At 47.2% G+C, this 20,553-nt stretch overlaps 1 protein-coding gene across 2 annotated transcripts in view; it reads left to right on the top strand.

The window, feature by feature from the left end:
* The first annotated feature begins 12,272 nt into the window (after positions 1 to 12,272).
* STOX1 (storkhead box 1) overlaps positions 12,273 to 20,553 on the top strand; it is a 47,545-nt gene continuing 39,264 nt past the window's right edge. For both annotated transcript variants that reach the window (XM_035268199.3, XM_002756301.7), the window contains exon 1: positions 12,273 to 12,672. In XM_035268199.3, the coding sequence (XP_035124090.2) occupies positions 12,363 to 12,672 (310 nt within the window). In that variant the 5' untranslated portion in view covers positions 12,273 to 12,362. The remainder of the gene's footprint in view (positions 12,673 to 20,553) is intronic.

Genomic DNA, 20,553 nt, shown 5'->3' with positions numbered 1-20,553 from the left:
AAGAGATAGGGGCTGGGTGTGGTGGCTCATGCCTGTAATCCCAGCACTTTGGGAGGGTGAGGCAGGTGGATTGCTTGAGCCCAGGAGTTCCAGACTAGCCTGGGCAATATGGCAAAACCTCATCTCTATAAAATAAAACATGAATAAGAGGCTTCCCATTTGGGGCTTGGTGTGGTGGTTCATGCCTATAATCCCAGCACTTTGTGAGGCCAGGGCCGATGGATCACTTGGGGGTCATGAGTTCGAGACCAGCCTGGTCAACATGGTGAAACCCCATCTCTACTAAAAACAAAAACAAAAACAGGCGTGGTGGCATGTGTCTGTAATCCCAGCTACTCAGGAAGCTGAGGCAGGGGAATGGCTTGAACCCAGGAGGTGGGAGATTGCGGTGAGCAGACATTGCACTACTGCACCACATCCTGGGCGACAGAGTGAGAATCTGTCTCAAAAAGAAAGAAAGAGAACGAGAAAGAAAGAAAAAAAAGAAAGAAAGAAAAAGAGAAAAAAAAAGAGAAAGAAGGAAAGAAAGAAAGAAGAAAGAAAGAAAAAGAAGAAAGAAAGAAAGAAAAGAAAGAAAGAAAGAAAGAAAGAGAAAGAAAGAAAGAAAGAAAGAAAGAAAGAAAGAAAGAAAGAAAGAAAGAAAGAAAGAAGAAAGAAAGGAAGGAAGGAAAGAAAGAAAGAGCCAGCACGGTGCCTTATACCTGTAATCTAGCACTTTGGGAGGCTGAGGAGGGCGGATCACAAGGTCAAGAAATTGAGACAGACTATCCTGGCCAACATGGTGAAACTCCATCTCTACTAAAAATACAAAAATTAGCCAGCTGTGGTTGTGTGTGGCTGTAGTCCCAGCTATTCAGGAGGCTGAGTCAAGATTTAAAAAAAAAAAAAGAATGATGTAGCTGGCCAGGTATGGTGGCTCACTCCTGTAATCCCAACACTTTGGGAGGCCAAGGTGATAGGATCACTTGAGCCCAAGAGTTTGAAGCTGCAGTGAACCATGATTGCACCACTGCACTCCACCCTGGGTGACACAGTGAGACTCTGTCTTTAAAAAAATAATAAAATATTTTTTTTTTCGAGATAGAGTTTCGCTCTTGATACCCAGACTGGAGTGCAATAGCACCATCTTGGCTCACTGCAACCTCCGCCTCCTGGGTTCAGGCAATTCTCCTGCCTCAGCCTCCTGAGTAGCTGGGATTACAGGCACGTGCCACCGTGCCCAGCTAATTTTTTGTATTTTTAGTAGAGACGGGGTTTCATCATGTTGACCAGGATGGTCTCGATCTCTTGACCTTGTGATCCACCTACCTCAGCCTCCCAAAGTGCTGGCTGGGATTACAGGCATGAGCCACCGCGCCTGGCCCAAAAATAAAAATAAAAATTTTTACACAAAAGCACCTTTAGGCAACCCTGCCCTAGGAAGGGTGGCTCACCTGGAAGCCTGGCACTGCTGTACGAGCGGTGTTTCCTAGTGTGCAGGGCAGCCTCAAGAGCTGCATATGGCAGTGCTATTTAAATAAAATAAATAAATTTAAAAAGAAAGAAAAAAGAAACTGATTTTTGCCACTTAAGCAATAACTTCATCACTCTTTCTTGCTCAAGCTGTATTCTTAGTGCTTTCCAAGGTTACTATCAGAAACTTGTGTTTGGGCATTTACACTACTGTTTCACAGCCAATTGCATTTTGGGGTTTATTTTTGAGACAGAGTTTCACTGTGTCACCCAGGCTTGAGTTCAGTGGTGTGACCTTGGCTCACTGCAACCTCCACTTTCTAGATTCAAGTGATTCTTGTGTCTGAGCCTCCTGAGCAGCTGGGACTACAGGTGGGTGCCACCATGCCCAGCTAATTTTTTTTGCAACTGGGGTGCTTGGTTGCAAGCCTTCTTGACAGACTGGGGTTCTAGCATTCGTTCAAGGAAGTAATATTTTTAGGTTTTGAGACCTGCCCTTTGACTCCAAGTCTAATGGGGTGATAGAATGGTGGGGTCTTCTCATTTTGGTTAGAAAGCTTTGATGGCCCCAAGTGCAAGAGAGCCAGCTGCCTTAACTTTTTTCAAAGCAAAAATGATTGAGGCCTTTCTTTGTTGTATAATTTTTGGAAAATGTAGAAAAGTTCAAATAAAGAAATAGAGCTCAAATTAAAAAAGAAAATCTCACCACCCAGAAATAGTTTCCTTTTCTTTTTTTTGAGACAGAGTCTCACTCCGCTGCTTAGGCTGAAATGGAGTGGCACAATCTTGGCTCACTGCAACCTCCACCTCCCCAGTTCCAGCAATTCTCCTGCCTTGGCCTCCTGAGTAGCTGGAACTACAGACTCGAGCCACCACACCAGGCTAATTTTTGTATTTTTTAGTAGAGATGGGGTTTCACCATATTGGCCAGGCTGATCTCAAACTGACCTCTCGATCTACCCATCTCAGCTTCCCAAAGTGCTGGGATTACAGGCGTGAGCCATCGCCCCCAGCTCAGAAATAGTTTCTGTTAACATAATGATTATTCCAGTTTTCTCTCCTCAAATATTATGGAATGTTTTAATGGGCATTTGTTCTTTATTTTTATTTATTTTTTTTGAGATGGAGTCTTGCCCAGGCTGGAGTGCAGTGGTGCAATCTTGGTTCATTGTGACCTCAGCCTCCCTAGTTTAAGTGATTCTCCTGCCTCAGCCTCTCGAGTAGCTGGGGCTACAGGCACGTGCCACCATGCCCAGTTAATTTTTGTATTTTTAGTAGAGGTGGGGTTTCACTGTGTTAGCCAGGATAGTCTCCATCTCCTATCCTTGTGATCCTCCCACCTTGGTCTCCCAAAATGCTGGGATTACATGTGTGAGCCACTGCGCCCAGCAGGCATTTGTTCTTTTAAGAAAGTGGGGAAAGGCAGGGAACTGGGAAGTGTGAACTGGCTCCTCACATCAGAATCAAAGGATTTTCCTCTAATCCCAGCACTTTGTGAGTAGGCTGAGGCAGGCAGATGACTTGAGCTCAGGAGTTTGTGACCATCCTGGGCAACAGAATGAGAACACCCCACTGTATCTACAAAAACTACAAAAATTAGCTGGGCATGGTGGTGCATGCCTGTGATCCCAGCTACTAGGGAGGCTGCGGTGGGAGGATGGCTTGAGTCTGGGAGGTGGAAGTTGCAGTGAGCTGAGCGGGCACCACTGCACTCTAGCCTGGGCAACAGAGTCAGACCCTGTCTCCAAAAAAGAAAAAGAAAAAAAATGATTTCTACTACAAAATTAGCTGGGCATGGTGGTGGTGTGCCTGTAGTCCCAGCTACTTGGTAGGCTGAGGTAGGAGGATCACTTTAGCCTGGGAGGTCAAGGCTGTAGTGAGCCAAGATTGCACTACTGCACTCCAACCTGGGTGACAGAACTAGACCTTACCCCACCCCACCAAAAAAAGGATCTCTAGTAGTCAACTTTTCACTGTTCCAACTAAGAATCGTTTTTTATTCCAATAAATACATATATTTAAATATATATTTTTTGTTGGCCTCTTGCCATTGACCATTGGAAAGACAAAGCAAATGAATTATTGTTTTTCCATTTTTTTTTTTTTGAGACCAACTTTTGCTTTGTCATCAGGCTGGAGTGCAGTGGTGTGATCTCGGCTCACTGCAACCTCTGCCTCCCAGGTTCAAGCAATTCTCCTGTCTCAGTCTCCTGATTAGCTGGGACTACAGGCACAACCATCAGGCCTGGCTAATTTTTGCATTTTTAGTAGAGATGGGGTTTGACCATGTTGGCCAGGCTGGTCTCAATCTCTTGACCTCGTGATCCACCTCCCTCAGCCTCTGAAAGTGCTGGGATTACAGGCGTGATCCACCGCGCCTGGTGGAACATCTTTTTATATGTTATCACCATGGTCCCCTGAACAAAGCCTTCCTGTTATCATCTTTAGCGAGTGTCAGGAATCACTTTTTCTTTAACATCCCTTGCCCCTCATCTTTTCTCTTTTTCTTTTCTTTTTTTTTTTTTTTTTTTTTTTTGAGACGAATTCTCACTGTCGCTTAGGCTGGAGTGCAATGGGGCAATCTTAGCTCACCGCAACCTCTGCCTCCCAGGTTCAGCAATTTTCCTGTCTCAGCCTCCTGAGTAGCTGGGATTACAGGCGCGTGCCACCACGCCCAGCTAATTTTTTTATTTTTTAGTAGAGACAGGGTTTCTCCGTGTTGCCAGGATGGTCTTGATCTCCTGACCTCGTGATCCATCTGCCTTGGCCCCCCAGAGTGCTGGGATTACAGGCGTGAGCCACTGCGCCCGGCTCTTTACTCTTTAACATCCCCTGCCCTCTCACCTCTTTTGAGTCAACACAGTTTAGCAAAGCCTCACATTTACTTTCGAGAACTAGAAACAAGAGTCTCCAGGTTTGTTTGCTTCCTAGGTAAAGGAAAGAAAGGTGCCATAGAAGAGGAAATGGTCCTACTAAAGAGAATCTAGATAGGAAATACTTTCTAAATCAGCTGTAAGTGTCAAGGATTGTCTGAGTTAATTAAGGGAAGGCAACTTCAGCCTATGCATTTTGGTGTGAAAAAAAAATCTGAAGTTTCGAATCCAGACATCATCCTGAATACATAGGTGCTATAAACAGACTCCAGAGAAACTACTGCCACCCAGATGTCTGGGTACGTGAGGAGACTTGTTCCTTGAGGCTCTATCCTGGCCATCGACTGCTGGATAACCAGGTGATTCACCCTCCAAACCAGAAATGCTCTTGTGTATGGTAACACCAGGCTTGTGAGAAAGCAGCAAAAGCAGTATTATTTTGCATCAAGTACTAATTAAATTTGATTTGATTCAGGTTGAACAAATCCTTGTGCCTGGCACTGGGCTTGGTGCCAGGGCCCTCAAGGAATCTCAGGTTGCCTGATGAGACAGGAAACTAAATATTATAGCTCTTATCAGACAAGCTAACAGGGCTAAAAGTTAAAAGGGTTAACAAGGCCGGGCGCGGTGGCTCACGCTTGTAATCCCAGCACTTTGGGAGGCCGAGGTGGTGGATCACGAGGTCAACAGATCGACCATCCTGGTCAACATGGTGAAACCCCGTCTCTACTAAAAATACAAAAAATGAGTTGGGCATGGTGGCGCGTGCCTGTAATCCCAGCTACTCAGGAGGCTGAGGCAGGAGAATTGCCTGAACCCAGGAGGCAGAGGTTGCGGTGAGCCAAGATGGCGCCATTGCACTCCAGCCTGGGTAACAAGAGCGAAACTCTGTCTCAAAATAAATAAATAAATAATAAATAAATGGGTTAACATCCTGGGGAGCAGACCAAATCTTTCTGCTGGGTTTCCATCAGGTATCCTACAAAACCCAGCTCATAAAATCTGTGGCATTAGGATCATACCTGATGTAAAGGGGCAAAGGCCTTCTAGACAGAAGAAATAACGTGAGCAAAGATGGTGGGAGCATGTGCTCTTGGAAGGTATGTACTGTGTGGCGGGAGCATGAGGTCTTTGGTGTGGATTAGGAGGAGAGCATTGATGGAAGTGGAAATGAAGCTAAAAGGACAGGCTAGGTTCCAGAGTGTGAAAAACACTGATTGCCTTACTTAGGACAGGTACAAGTCAGACATGGGCATCAAGAGATCCAATATCTTCTATAGTGGTTATAATAAAGCAACTATGAATTTGTTTCTCTTCAGTTTGAGTTTTCTTTTCCTTTTCTTTCTTTTTTTCTTTGAGACAGGGTCTCACTCTGTGGCCCAGGCTGTGAGATCACAGCTCACTGCAGCCTGGACCTCCCAGGTTCAAGCGAGTAGCTGGGACTACAGACACACACCACCATGCCTGGCTAATTTTTAAAAATATTTTTGTAGAGATGGGGGTCTACTGTGTTGCCCTGGCTGGTCTTGAACTTCTGGGCTCAAGTGATCCTCCTGCCTCAGCTTCTCAAAGTGGTGGGATTACAGATGTGGGTCAGTGTGCCTAGCCTCAAGTTGAGTTTTCTAAACCAAATAAAATCTGATTTGCAGCCCCAGAAAATGGAGAAAGGTGGCCTGATGCCCATGATGGTTACCTTGGCACCTGCTGCATGGGGTACTGATGTGGAGGGTACTCCTCCACCTCCACCAGCCACCAAGCTCCAAAGCTCTACCCTGGCTCAGAAAGGCCCTGCATCGGTCCTTACTGCTTTGTCTCCGAGATAACTTGGAGTCTAGCGGAGACTAGACACCACTAAGCACAGGCAAGTTTCCCTCCATATGGTGTGCTCTTGGGGAAGGTACCTCTTAGTGGTGTCACTTCCTCAGTTCATTGTAAAGCACTCTCCACCTCCCATTGCCTCCTCTCTAGGACAAGCCATCTTAATCTTCCTCAATTATTATTATTATTTTTGAGACAGAGTGTGCGTGTGTGTGTTTTGCTTTTTTGTTGTTGTTTTCTTTTAGAGACGGGGTTTCACCATGTTGGCCAGGATAGTCTCGATCTCCTGAGCTTGTGATCTGCCCACCTTGGTCTTCCAAAGTGCTGATATTACAGGCGTGAACCACCGTGCCTGGCCTGTGTTTTGTTTTTTGAAATGGAGTCTCACTTTGTTGCCCAGGCTGGAGTGCAGTAGCTATTCTCAGATGTAATCACAGTTCACTTCATTTTGGAACTCCAGGGTTCAAGCCATCTTCCCACCTCAGCCTCCTGGGTAGCTGGGACTACTACAGCATCCTGCTTTCAAACTTTTCTTTTTTCTTTTTTTTTTTTAGATAGAGTCTCACTCTGTTGCCCAGGATGGAGTGCAGTGGCACGATTTTGGCTCACTGCAACCTCTGTCTCCCTGATTCAAGTAATTCTCCTGCCTCAGGCTCCCGAGTAGCTGGGACTACAGGTGCCCATCACCACACCAGGCTAATTTTTATAATTTAGTAGAGATAAAGTCTTGCCATGTTGGCCAGGCTGGTCTTGAACTCCTGGCCTCAGGTGATCTGCCTGCCTCAGCCTCCCAAAGTGCTGGGACTACAGGCATGAGCTACCACGCTGAGCCTCACACTTTTTAATGACTACATAGTAGAATCACTGTTTGGATTTTATATAGTGTTTAGAATACCTGGCTAAGAGGGGCAGCTCATGCCCGTAATCCCAGCACTATGAGAGACCAAGGCGCTCAGATCATGAGGTCAAGAGATTGAGACCATCCTGGCCAACATGGTAAAATCTTGTCTCTACTAAAAATACAAAAATTAGCTGAGCGTGATGGCGGGCTCCTGTAATCCCAGCTACTTGGGAGGCTGAAGTAGGAAAACTGCTTGAACCTGGGATGCAGAAGTTGCAGTGAGCCAAACTCCAACCTGGGCAACAACAGAGTGAGACTCTGTCTCAAAAAAAAAAAAAAAAAGAAAAAGACCCTGTATTCTCAGGCATACAGAAACCATTGCAAATCTAAGATAAAAAGTAATTCCATCTTGACATTTTTTAGTTCAAATATGACTTGACTACTCATATGCCTCTTTAAGTGAAGAGTGATGCTAATTCTTTTTAAATGCTTCTTTGTCTGATCTGCAGAGACAACAAAGATGGAAAGCCATTAAGAATTTTTGTTTCTTCTTGCATTGAAACCAAATCAAAAAAAAAAAAGGAAGAAAAAAATAATTTTTGTTTCTTGGCCAGGTTCAGTGGCTCACACATGTAATCCCAGCACTTTGTGAGGCTGAGGCAGGCGGATCACGAGGTCAGGAGTTTGTGACCAGCCTGGCCAAGATGGTGAAACTCCATCTCTACTAAAAATACAAAAATTCGCTGGCCATGGTGGCAGGCACCTGTAATCCCAGCTACTCAGGAGGCTGAGGCAGGAGAATCGCTTGAACCTGGGAGGCAGAGGTTGCAATGAGCCGAGATCACACCACTGTACTCTGGCCTGGGCAACAGAGTGAGACTCTGTCTCAAAAAAGAAAAAGAATTCTGTTTCTCTAGTTATGCCATGTAATACAAGACCATTCAGGTTAGAAGCCCACAGCTTCCCATTTAACTTTTTTTTTCCCTTATTTTTTGCCATAACATTAGCACACAACCCATTTAACTTTTAAGACATGCTCCATTTTGTAGGAGTTTGAGGATATTCAGGAAGTAGCTGATTCTTTCTTTCTCTTTTTTCTTTTCTTTCTGAGATGCAGTTTGCTCTTCTTGCCCAGGCTGGAGTGCAATGGCATGATCTTGGCTCACCACAACCTCTGCCTCCTGGGTTCAATCAATTCTCCTGCCTCAGCCTCCCGAGTAGCTGGAATTACAAGCATGAGCCACCACACCCGGCTAATTTTGTATTTTTAGTAGAGACAGGGTTTCTCCATTTCTCCATGTTGGCCAGGCTGGTCTCAAACTCCTGATCTCAGGTGATCTGCCCACCTCAACCTCCCAAAGTGCTGGGATTACAGGTGTGATCCCCACTGGAAGTAGCTGATTTGTTAGGGAAAAGAATGGCTAAGCATTTGGCTGTAGTTTAAAATTTTTCTCCTTAAATTCTCTCCTGCTTCTTTTGTTAATTGGACTAGCTTAAGCAAAATGGCAAGAGGAATTTCAGCTGGGTGCAGTGGCTCACACATGTAATCCCAGCACTTTGGGAGGTCGAGGCAGGCGGACTACTTGAGCTCAGGAGTTTGAGACCCACCTGGGCAACATGGCAAAACCCCATCTCTACAAAAAATGCAAAAAAATTAGCCGGGCATGGTGGTGCGCACCTGTAGTCCCAACTACTTGGGAGGCTGAGGTAGGAGGATTGCTTGAGCCCAGGACATTGAGGCTACAGTGGGCAGAGATGGCACCACTGCACTCCAGCCTGAGTGAGACTTTTTCTCAAAAAAAAAACAAAAAACAAAGGGAATTTCATCCATTTGAACAAAAGGTTCCAATGCTTCAGACAGTTCTACCTAATAATTTCAGGCCATGAAACCTCATAGCTAGATTGTACCTTGCAGCATCCTTGCAGCTGTAACTTCTGCTAACAGGGCTTTATTGTTTCTATGTATTTCCAATTCAAATTCTTAGGAGGAATAATCACACTCAGGACATGTCACACCAGGCCACGGTCCAATAAGTCAGGGTGATGGTCTCTTGGCTTCCTCCTCATCAGGTGTGTGGGTAAGAAGACACTGAGATTACCTCCTCACCCTCCAGTAGTTTTGTCTTCATGGGCAAACTGCCTGAACTCACTAAGCTTTCGTTTCTCTTGGGGAAGTCATGGCTTAATAATATTATCCCTTTCAGAGCAAAAATATTTTATTTTTGTATAAAATTAATTTACATATGTAAAATCCTTAGTACAGTTCTAGGCTCAAAGTGAGCTGAGATTAAATGGAAATTATCATCAACCTTATTATGATTGGAAAGGCGCTGTACTAGATGCTACAGATACAGAGCCCAAAGTCACAATTCTCCAGCATTGTGACACAGGAAGGCCACCTTTGATCCAGCAAGATGAGAGCCATGATAGAACCCAGAAGAAGAGAAGCTTTATCCCTATTGAGAGTATACAGGCACAGGAGTTCACTGCATTTGTCCTATGGGCTGTATCCATCCGTCTATCCATCTCAGAATCAGAATTCAGATGTGAAATGGTGGTCTCAGGTTCACATGCTTATTTGCATTGAAAGTTAAGTCAGACTTGTCATGGGAAAAACTTACTTGGCAGTTGTCTGATACATTTCTTACTACACGTGTGACTGGGAAACACTGTTTTTTTTTTTTGAGATGGAGTCTCACTTTGTAAGACTCCAGGCTGGCGTGCAATGGTGTGATCTCAGCTCACTGCAACTCTGCCTCCCTGGTTCAAGCGATTCTCCTGCCTCAGCCTCCTGAGTAGCTGGGATTACAGGTGTGCGCCAGCATGCCCAGCTAAATTTTGTATTTTTAGTAGAGATGGGGTTTCACCATGCTGTTCAGGCTGGTCTCAAACTCCTGACTTGTGATCCACCCACCTCAGCCTCCCAAATTGCTGGGGTTACAGGCATGAGCCACCGAGTCTGGCCAGGGAAACACTTCTTAATCCAACTAGCTGCAATTTCCTCAACTGTAAAAACAAAACAAAACAACCAGGGATAATAATAATAGTAAACACAGTCAGCAGGCATGGTGGCTCATGCCTGTAATTCCAGCACTTTAGGAGGCCAAGGTGGGCAGATTGTGTGAGCCCGGGAGTTAGAGACCAGCCTGGGCAACATGGTGAAACTTCATCTCTACCAAAAATACAAATATTAGCCAAGTGTGGTGGCGCGCACCTGTGGTCCCTGCTACTCAGGAGGCTGAGGTGGTAGGGTCACTTGAGCCCAGAGGACCATGCTGCAGAGAGCTTCGCCACTGTACTCCAGCGTAGGTGACACAATGAGACCTTGCCTCAAAAAAAAAAGTAGACAGAGTTGTGAAATTAATGCAGCCAACATATAGTGTTCAATAAATGTTATCTATTGTTATTATCTCTTATTTTGAGCTTACTGGGGGCAGGGTATAAATTATCTCCATTATTATGGTTGTTATTGAGGACTGATGAGCTGAGGGAGTGGGAAGCCTGGAATGACTCCTAGATTTTGAAGCATCTCTGCTCCTTCACAGTACTGTGTTCTGGTACCAAGCACAATGCTCTTCCTCCTCTTCTTCTTCTTTTCCTTTTTTCACAGACGGAGTCTTGCTCTGTCACCTAGGCTGGAGTGCAGTGGCACCATCTTGGCTCACAGCAACCTCCGTCTCCTGGGTTCAAGCAATTCTCCTGCCTCAGCCTCCTGAGTAGCTGGGGTCACAGGCGTGAGCCACCACACTTGGCTAATTTTTGTATTTTTAATAGAGATGGGATTTCACCATGTTGGTCAGGCTGGTCTCTTACTCCTGACCTCGTGATCCGCCTGTCTCAGCCTCCCAAAGTGCTGGGATTACAGGTGTGAGCCACCGCACCTGGCCCCTTTTTTTTCTTTTACCATGACGTATTTTCTTTTCTTTTCTTTCTTTTTTTTTTTTTTTTTTTTGAGATGGAGTCTCGCTCTGTCACCCAGTGCAATGCCACAGTCTCGGCTCACTACAACCTCTGCCTCCCAGGTTCAAGAGAGTATCTTGCCTCAGCGTCCAGAGTAGCTGGGACTACAGGCACCTGCCAGCATGCCCGGCTAATTTTTGTATTTTTAGTAGAGACAGGGTTTCACCATGTTAGCCAGGTTGGCCTCGAACTCCTGACCTCGTGATCCGCCTGCTTCGACCTCCCAAAGTGCTAGAGGTGTGAGCCACTGCTCCTGCTCCCAGGATGTATTTTCAAATGTGTTTTTTTTTCTCAAGGAGCCCTCCTGCTGGGCCTCAGTCTGGGTCCCTTAGCACCTGAATTGGCCCTCACTGCTTTGAGGCACCGACCACACTCTGCCGCTACAGATCACAAGATCTCCCTCTGCCCCTGGGTGCTTCTGGGGCAGGAGAGTGTCTCTTTTCAGAATGTCCACATCTAACCCAGGGCAATATTACCTGCAATATTACCAACGCGTCCCACCAATCAGGGTGGCACCTCTCTAACACTGCTTTCCTCGGCGCTTGAGAGTATGGGCTATCCCCTGGATGGGACCAGATCCTAGAACTTCATAAAGTCATGGATGAATGGGTCCTCAGTTTATTATCCTGTAAAATAGTAGCTGGGACATTTCTGAGGCTCAGGGTAGGGAAATAACTTGCACAAACAGGTTAAGAGCAGGCCAGGTGCTGTGGGGGGTACCTGTAGTCCCAACTCAGGAGGCTGAGACGAGAGGATCACTCGAGCCCAGAACGCGTTGAATAGCCACTGCACTCCAGTCTGAGCAATACAGCGAGACCCCGCCTCAAAAAGCAAAAATATTAACAAACATATAGCTTAGGCGCAGAACTGAGACTCAAACCTGGGTTTCCTGCTCGTCCCCCACACCTCCCAGGCCTCCGCTGACACCCTCAGGCTGTCTCTCGTGGCCGCTCACTTGGAACTGCCCAAAGCCAGGACGAAGACGTCTCCCAGCCCTGGGGACTTCTGGCCCTGCAGTTTGCACGGCGGATGGAGGCAGCCAGGCTCTCCAGGGAGCTGCGGGGCGTCCCGGGACTTGGAAAAGCCCCAGAGCGCGCCCCTGTGGGAAGGGGAACTCGGGACCTCGAGGCGGCTGGAAGTCGAGGGAGTCGCCAGGGTCAGGGGCCAGTTGCGGCTCGAGTGAGGAGCACAAAGCCGAACGCTGGGCGCTGGAAACCCCTCCAGTGCGCTCGGCCGGACAGAGCGGGGCCGCCCATCCCCCGGCCTGCCAGGCTCAGTCGGCCCCGCCCCCTGGAGCTCCGTTCCCCCGGCAGCCGGCGCCGCTCGCAGTCGGCCGATCCTCCCGCCTGGCGAGCGGCGTCCCTGCTGCTGCATTCGCCCAGGCTCTGGGCTGCGGGCTCCCGGCCGCCCGCGAAAGCATGGCCCGGCGTGTGCAGCTGGCGCCGGACTCGCTGGCTCTGGTGCTGTGCCGGCTGGAGGCGCAGAAGACCGCAGGGGCCGCGGAGGAGCCCGGCGGGCGTGCGGTGTTTCGCGCCTTCCGTCGTGCCAACGCGCGCTGCTTCTGGAACGCGCGACTGGCGCGCGCCGCCTCGCGGCTGGCCTTCCAGGGCTGGCTGCGGCGCGGGGTGCTGCTGGTGTGCGCGCCACCCTCCTGCCTGCAGGTGCTGCGCGACGCCTGGCGGCGCCGGGGGCTGCGGCCTCCGCGGGGCTTCAGCATCAGGGCGGTGGGTGAGTTCGGGGCCCGGAGGGGTGGGGCGTCCCGTGCCAGCTGTGGGCTCCGAGCTCCTCGCTACAGGGGCGAGCGCGGCCCCGGCTTCTGCCACAGAGGCGAGGCGCCGCTCTAAAGCGCGGGGGCTGGGATTGGGGGTTCGGTCTGGGAGCCAAGACTTCCCGGAGCCGTTCCCTCCCGCTAGGACACTGCCGCTCGAGTTCCCAAGGTGTGTCTGGCCGTTGCTAGGGCTGGCCCCGGGCTGCAACTCTTAAAGCCGGTGGAGTGCACAGAAGGAACTTTCTGCTTAGAAAAGTGATGCTCTAGATAGAGAGGCTTTGGGCTAGGGGCCACTGTGTAGGCTCCATGGGGGCGCTTAGGAAGGAAGGGTACCCCAGGGGAATGGCCAGAGTTTACCAAATCATCTGGCTGCTGTTTTGTTTTTTTTTTTAAATTACAGATCCGCAGCTGATGGCATTCAGGTTTTCACGTCCTGTAGTACTGGATGGCGTGCTGGTCTTGGGTCGGGACATAGCAGCTTTGGCTCGTTAACTTATTGGGGAAAACACATTTAAGTAGCGTCTCATCCCTTTAGCTGAATAGAGAGGATTCCACCTTCCCAGTCTTTTCAGACTCAGCCCTTTGTTAGGTTTGTTAGATAGCAGCAGCTTTTTGCCTGCATAAAATAGATTCTCATTAGAGAAACGAAACCACTGCACCCGTGAGTGGTCTCTGACTCTGGCCACTAAACCCAGGCAGGCGTGTCAGCTCCCTGTAACAGCCTGGTTCTTGTCTGCATTTATGTGAGACAACTGCAGGGCCCTTTGATGCTGTGTTGACAAGTCACCAGTTGTTCCAGCGCCTAATTTTCATACCTACCAAGGAACCCCTCTGGGTTAGTCCATAAATCATCCTCCTCTTCCATCCGAGGCGAAGGAGAAGCAAATAAAAAACATTGGTTTGGCCGGGCGCAGTGACTCACGCTTGTAATCCCAGCACTTTGAGAGTCTGAGGTGAGTGGATCACCTGAGGTCAGGAGTTAAGAGACCAGTCTGGCTAACATGGTGAAATCCCGTCTTTATTAAAAATACAAAAATTAGCTGGGCTACTTGGGAGGCTGAGGCAGGAGAATTGCTTGAACCCAGGAGGCAGAGGTTGCAGTGAGCTGAGATGGTGCCATTGTAGTCCGGCCTGGGTGAAGAGTGAAACTCAGTGTCAAAAAGGAAAAAAAAAGAAGAAGAAAGAAAAGAAAAAAGCACATGTTTAATTCCCAAGAATTAGGAAACAGGGCAGCAAGAAGCACCTGACCGGTACTGTGTATCATCTATTCACAGATGGCGTTACCACATCCCAGCAGCCAGTGCTTTAAACCTTTACCTCTCACCTCCATGCTATCTGTTCCCTAGCCTCCCACCCCACCCCGCTTTTTCTTAAAAACAAGAAAAGAGCTCATTGCAAAACCACATATATACATTTCATCTCCTTTTACTTGCAGGAGTGAAGAAAATAGGTTTCTGGCTCAGAGAGCAGTGAGCCATGTAGCCAAGCCAAAATCCTGATGAGGGAAGAGGTCTTTCAGACAGGCTCAATGAAAAACTCTTTTCAATTCTGTATCCTCAGTTTTTCTGGTTTGAATTAGTGGTTACATCTCAGGTCCCCCCTGCCTTTCAAAGGGTAAGCATAGAATATATTGCAGAGAGGGAGTGGGATGTGAGGGGTGTCTAGACCTGGGGATGAAATAAGAGAGGGCTTGTGCTAAGTCACAGGCAGCCACTAATGCCCCAGCAACCAGTGATAAATGCTGGCGTCTGTGTTGGTGCTGTTGAAATACGCAGCACACAACACCTGTTGCTCCGTATTCTCTTCTGCACAGTAAGTAATGCTGTCTCGCCTCCACCTCCTGGGTTCAAGCGCTTCTCCTGTCTCAGTCTCTGGAGTAGCTGGGATTATGGGCGCCCGCCACCACACCCAGCTAAATTTTGTATTTTTGGTAGAGACAGGGTTTCACCATGTTGGCCAGGCTGGTCTCCTAAAGTGCTGGGATTACAGGTGTGAGCCAGCGCCCCCAGCGATTTTTGTTTTTTTTATATTTTCATTCATTTTTTTAAGCCCTGACCACGGCAAGGACAGATTTTGAAGTTTTTAACAAGTCCTGATAAGTATTTGAACATTAGCTGGGATTTGGACAAAGCCACCCTTTAGGACATTTTGAGGAGCAAAATGGAGAAAGATTTTATTTGATGCTGAGTGATGGATGCACATGGGGGACAAAGGGGTTGCTTTTCCTTTGAATAGTGTTACTAATTGCTGATTTCTGGTCTAACTTGGGGTCCCTGGGTTCATATCAAAAGAGAAGAGGCAGCTCTTGGGCTACCTTGGAGTCCTGGAGGGTGGCAAAGGCGGGAGAAGCTGCTTTCCCCAAAAGGAATTGAAAATTTGAGTCTGCTTGCTCTCTTGTCTCTGGCAGCACTGGCTTCCAGGAGGGCAGGGAAAGAGCTGCTGGGGACTATAGCAGGTTCTTGTTTTATTTTCACTGTGGGAAAAAGCAACATGCTTTTGTGCAGAGGAAAGGTGAGGTAGAGAGAGTGAAGAGGGAGAGAAAAGGCACAAAACTGGGAAGAAACATAAACCTCTGCATGACTTAAGTTCAGCTCTGGACCTGGGGCTTTGGTCACTTCTGTTTGCTTAACTAGGGCACTCCCTCACTGTACCTTATGAGTTGGAGGTCCCTAAGTCCAGAAGGACCCAAGGCAGCACAGCTGGACTTACAAAGCTGACCACCATCCCTCTCCCCCTGCATTTTCTATGCTAGAAAAGGCCATAGAGTCAGTCTGGTCTCCTTGCTTTAGATTTTTTTTAAAGGCTAATTTACTGCTGCATGAAAGTGTTAGGGCATAGGAAGTATTCCTGGCCAGCTCAGGTAGAAAATGCAGGGGGAGAGGGATGGTGGTCAGCTTTGTAAGTCCAGCTGTGCTGCCTTGGGTCCTTCTGGACTTAGGGACCTCCAACTCATAAGGTACAGTGAGGGAGTGCCCTAGTTAAGCAAACAGAAGTGACCAAAGCCCCAGGTCCAGAGCTGAACTTAAGTCATGCAGAGGTTTGTTTCTTCCAAGTTTTGTGCCTTTTCTCTCCCTCTTCACACTCTCTACCTCACCTTTCCTCTGGTAAGAAAAATAGTTCCCGGGCAGAGAATATTTCTCTAAAAAGAGAGACAATGGATCTTTAGCTTGATTAACAAGGGGCTGACTGCTTTTGTGCTCCAGTCCTTAATTTTTTATTTTTTTTAGTAGAGACGAGACCTTGCTCTGATTCCCAGGCTGGTCTCTAACTGCTGGGTTCAAGGGATCCCCCCACCTCATCCTCCCAAAGTGCTGGGATTAACGGCACTGGCCCAAATGTTTTGTTTTTTGTTTTTCATTAGCCAGTGACATTAACAAATGAAAGAGTGAGTTCTGAAAGCTGGAGGGAGACCTTGCTTCACCATCTGAGCAACTGGGGAAGGAGGTACTGCAGGGAGGTGGGGCACTTGTATTTGTTTGGAAGAATCTGTTGCTACTCAGAGAATACACCTAATGGGACAGGAAAGATTAACGGTGGGAGGCCACTTGGCCAAACAAGCTTCTTCCCTTCTCCTGAAATTTATAGCTGGGTTATCTCCACCCTGTCACCCCCAGCAGGGCCTTTCATCTTTTCTCACTGAATAAAAATGCCCCAGGCTGGGCCTGGTGACTCTTGACTGTAATGCCAGCTCAGGAGTTCGAGACCAGCCTGGCCAACATGGTGAAACCCTGTCTCTATTAAAAATAGAAAAATCGGTCAGTCGTGGTGGCTCACGCCTGTAATCCAAGCACTTTGGAGGCCAAGGTGGGAGGATCACTTGAGGTTGGGAGTTCAAGACCGGCCTGACCAACATGGTGAAACCCCCGTCTTGAAAAAAAAAAAAAAAAATATATATATATATATATATAGAAAAATTAGCCAGGTGTGGTGGCATGTGCCTGTAATCCCAGCTACTTGGTAGGCTAAGGTAGGAGAACCTAGGAGGCAGAGATCGCAGTGAGTTGAGATTGTCCCACTGCATTTCAGCCTGGGCAACAGAATGAGACTATCTCAAAAAAAAAAAAAGCACCAAGTGCTTTTTTAAAATACTTGATCATGAATTCATTCATGTACCAGGTACTGTTCTAGGTGCTTCTGTGTGTTTTGTTTTGTTCTGAGACAGAGTCCTACTCTCTCACTCAGGCTAGAGTGCAGTGGTATCATCATAGGTCACTGCAGCCTCGACCTCCTGAGTGCAAATGATCATCCTACCTCAGTCTCCTGAGTAGCTGGGACCACAGATACATGCCACCATGCCTAGCTAATTAAAAAAAAATTCAGTAGAGGCAGGTCTTGTTTGCTGTGTTGCCCAGGTTGGTCTCAGAGTCCTGGGCTCAAGCAATTCTGCCTCTGTAGGCATGAGCCATTGCGCCCAGCCGCTTCTGTGTTTTAATGCATCTTTCATTCAGACTTGCTTCTGCTCAAGGGAAATAGAGTCAGCCTGTTTCCTCCCATCCAGTTCATGAGGGGATAGCCGAGTAGGAGGCCATGTTCTAGAAGCTGGCTGGTTTACACAGTCTTCTCCAGCCCACAATGACTCCTCTGGGCACTGCAGGTTCTACCTTTAGTTAGGCAAGAGTTCTTTGTGCTTTGGGAGGTACTGAAGATCAGGCACATCAGATTGACCAAAGGGAAGCGATGGGAGCATCTTCTTACCTCTCCTCGTACTCCTCCTACCTAATCCCCCAAACCCCTCTGAGCATGGCCTTCCAATCACAGAGAGATATTGAGGCAAAATTGCAAGTACTCCAGGAGTGTAGAGTGTCATGTCTGCACTAATGCTAGATGTTGGCCACTGTGGTTAGTGAAGAAAATTTGAGTTCAATTTTTTTGCACTGCCACTTATTACCTTGAGCTGGTTACTTAACCCTTCTCAGCTCCATTATCTTCATGGGTACAAATGAGGACACAATAGCTCCTTTGCAGGTTGTTTTGAAGATAAGGTACCTGGGAGCCTTCAGCATGTGCCTGGTTCAGAGTCAGCATCAGGAAAACAACAAACACAAAGCAATTTCTAGCATGGAGGGAGAAGAGAACGGGTCTCTGCATTCTTGTTCTCTAGACAAGCCTGTCACTGTTGAGGCCTGTGCGAATCATTGCTTGCCTGGCACATACTTATGTTTAAGACCTCTGTCTGTCCTTCTGTCCTGTCTTTCCTGCTTAGTGCTGGTCAGGTCCACAGCTGAGTGTTGTCCTGTGCCTCAGCCCACCCAGGTCCCAAAGGGTGCCTGGGGCTGGAGAAGCTGCCTGCACTGGGATTCCGATGCCTGAGTTCGTAACCAACCCTGCTGCTAAGTTGCTGGGAGCCCCTCAACCTATCCTCTCACTTTTCTGGGCCTCTAGTTCTATAGCTCTGAATGGCTTCCTGCTCACTTTTGCTCTGTTGACTGGCTAAGCCTTCCCAACTCCTAGCTTGATCCTAGCCTACGCTGGGTCAGCCTTCCCAGTGTCAGGAGGCCCTGGGAAGAACAGACAGAAGCTCACACTGAAGTTGCTTAAGATATTTTCCACAAACAGGGGAAGTGTACCTTCCTCTTAGCACTGCCCAGACATCTTGGTTCTCTAATATCATTTCCCCTTCACCAAGCATCTGAAGCTACACAGTTGTTGAAGCACCCACACCATGCTGGGCCTCCCTTGTGCTCACAGTCATTTGTTAGGTATGCAGTGAGGATTTACCCTGTGCCCAGCCTGATCAGTCGGTCCATACAGAAGGGCAAAGGCTCATGCCCTGACCTTAAGGAGCCCATAGTCTAGGGACCAGATGGATGAATAAGTGATACACAGTTGTAGGGAGCAATAAAAGGATAGTTGATCAAGAATCCCATGCATATGTGTGTGTGTATTCAAGGAAGACTTCCTGGAGGAAGTGATGCCTAAACTAAGATATGCAGAATAAGCAGATGTTAGTGTAGTGAGAGGCACATTTTAAGTTTAGAGGGAGGGCATGTGTCCCAGTTGTGTGACCCATATGGGGAACTGCAAGTAGCTGGAGCATGGAGTGGTAGGTGGGCATTGGCACAAAGGGCTTGCAGAGGTGCTGGCATGGAATGGGCCCTGACTGCTCTACTGATAGGTCTGGGTTTGAGCCTGAGGCCACTGAGGAGTATTATGCAACAAAGTGCATGTATGTAATTCTATTTATAATCCTGTTTATATGATATACATGGTAGATGCTACCCAGCCTTAATTATGCATTATCTTCCATCAGTGGTTGCCTGGAATGGTGGCACCTCTGAAAGATGACATAAGCCCCCATGGGCCTACCAGAGTGCCCATGGGACTTGTTCAGTGGCAGATCTGACATCTGAGAAAGACCTCAAGAGCCATGCAGGACATCTAGGATCTAATCCCTTGTCACTAAGCAGCTGAGAAACCAGCTTCTCATTCAGTCCTCTTGGGGCCATGGTTGGCTCATGTGTTGGCGAGTGTTCCACCTGCCCTTTCTACTGCACAGATTTGGCATCAGACTCCAATAAGATACCATCTATGCAAGCACTTTGAAAAGTGCACAGTACGAGTACCAGCGTGTCTTTCATCTATTTGTGCCTTCTTTAATTTCTTTCATCAGTGTTGTATATAGTTTTCAGTACGCCTGTCTTTCACCTCCTTGGTTAAGTTTATTCCTAAGTATCTTATTCCCTTTGGTGCTGTTGTCAATGGAATTTTTTTCTTTTTTTGAGATAGGGTTTGGCTCTGTCACCCACGCTGAAGTGCAATGGTGTGATCATGGCTCCCTGCAGCCTTGACCTCCCAGGCTTATGTGATCCTCCCATCTCAGCCTTTCCAATAGCTGCGACTACAGGCAGGTGCCACCACACGTGGCTAATTTTTATAGTTTTAGTAGAGATAGGGTTTCACTATGTTGCCTAGGCTAGTCTTGAACTCCTGGGCTCAAGCAATCCTTCCCCCATGGCCTCCCAAAGTGATGCGATTACAGGCGTGAACTAGGATTGTTTTCTTAATTCCTTTTTGGATAGTTTATTGTTAATGTGTAGAAATGCAATCAGTTTTATGTATGTTCAATGCCCAGTTAATTTTTGTATGTTTAGTATAAATGGTATTTCACCATATTGGCCAGGCTGGTCTTGAACTCCTGACCTCATGATCCATCTGCCTCAGCTTCCCAAAGTGCTGTGATTACAGGCGTAAGCCACCGCTCCTGACTGTTTTTGCTTTTAAAATCTGCATTACTTTTAGTATCTTTTATTTTAATTTGAGTTTCGCTTGACGGGTTGCCTAGGTGACATAGTCACATAGTATGCAAGGGTATACAGGAAAAAGTCTCTCATTTTTCTACTCCAGCCACTGATTGCCTTTCTCTGGAAATGGCTGCAGTGACCAGTATTCTAATCCTTTCATAGACAGTTTATAAATCTACAAGTAATATAGATAGACATTTCTGCCTCCATTTTTACATAAATGTTAGCATATTACATATATTATTTTTCTTGGAAACAACTTTTCTTAAAAAGTAATTTAAAAAATAAACGTATAAGTCCAAGGAAGTTATTAATAGCATTGTTTTAGGGTGCAGAAACACTAGTTCTGTAGGATGTAAGTAGGGATTACATGAAAGAGAATTTCCTAGTTGAGTGTGTTTGGAAACCACGTTTAAACAGGTTTCATAAGTGCAAAGGCTTTGGGAGACCTTGGTATGCTGACGGTCTACACCCAAGAGGCAGGAGAATAATCTTAATTTTCCAGTCTCATTCTACCACTGAAGCCCCTTTTTGCCGAGCAACTTGTGGATAGATGTTGGAGACGTTCTTGGGAAACTTTGGGTCCCTTTGGAGTATCTT

The sequence above is a fragment of the Callithrix jacchus genome, chromosome 12 (assembly GCF_049354715.1).
Source record: "Callithrix jacchus isolate 240 chromosome 12, calJac240_pri, whole genome shotgun sequence".
Lineage (NCBI taxonomy): Eukaryota > Metazoa > Chordata > Mammalia > Primates > Cebidae > Callithrix > Callithrix jacchus.
The sequence above is the reverse complement of the archived record's forward strand: the minus strand, read 5'-3'. Positions and strand labels throughout refer to the sequence as shown.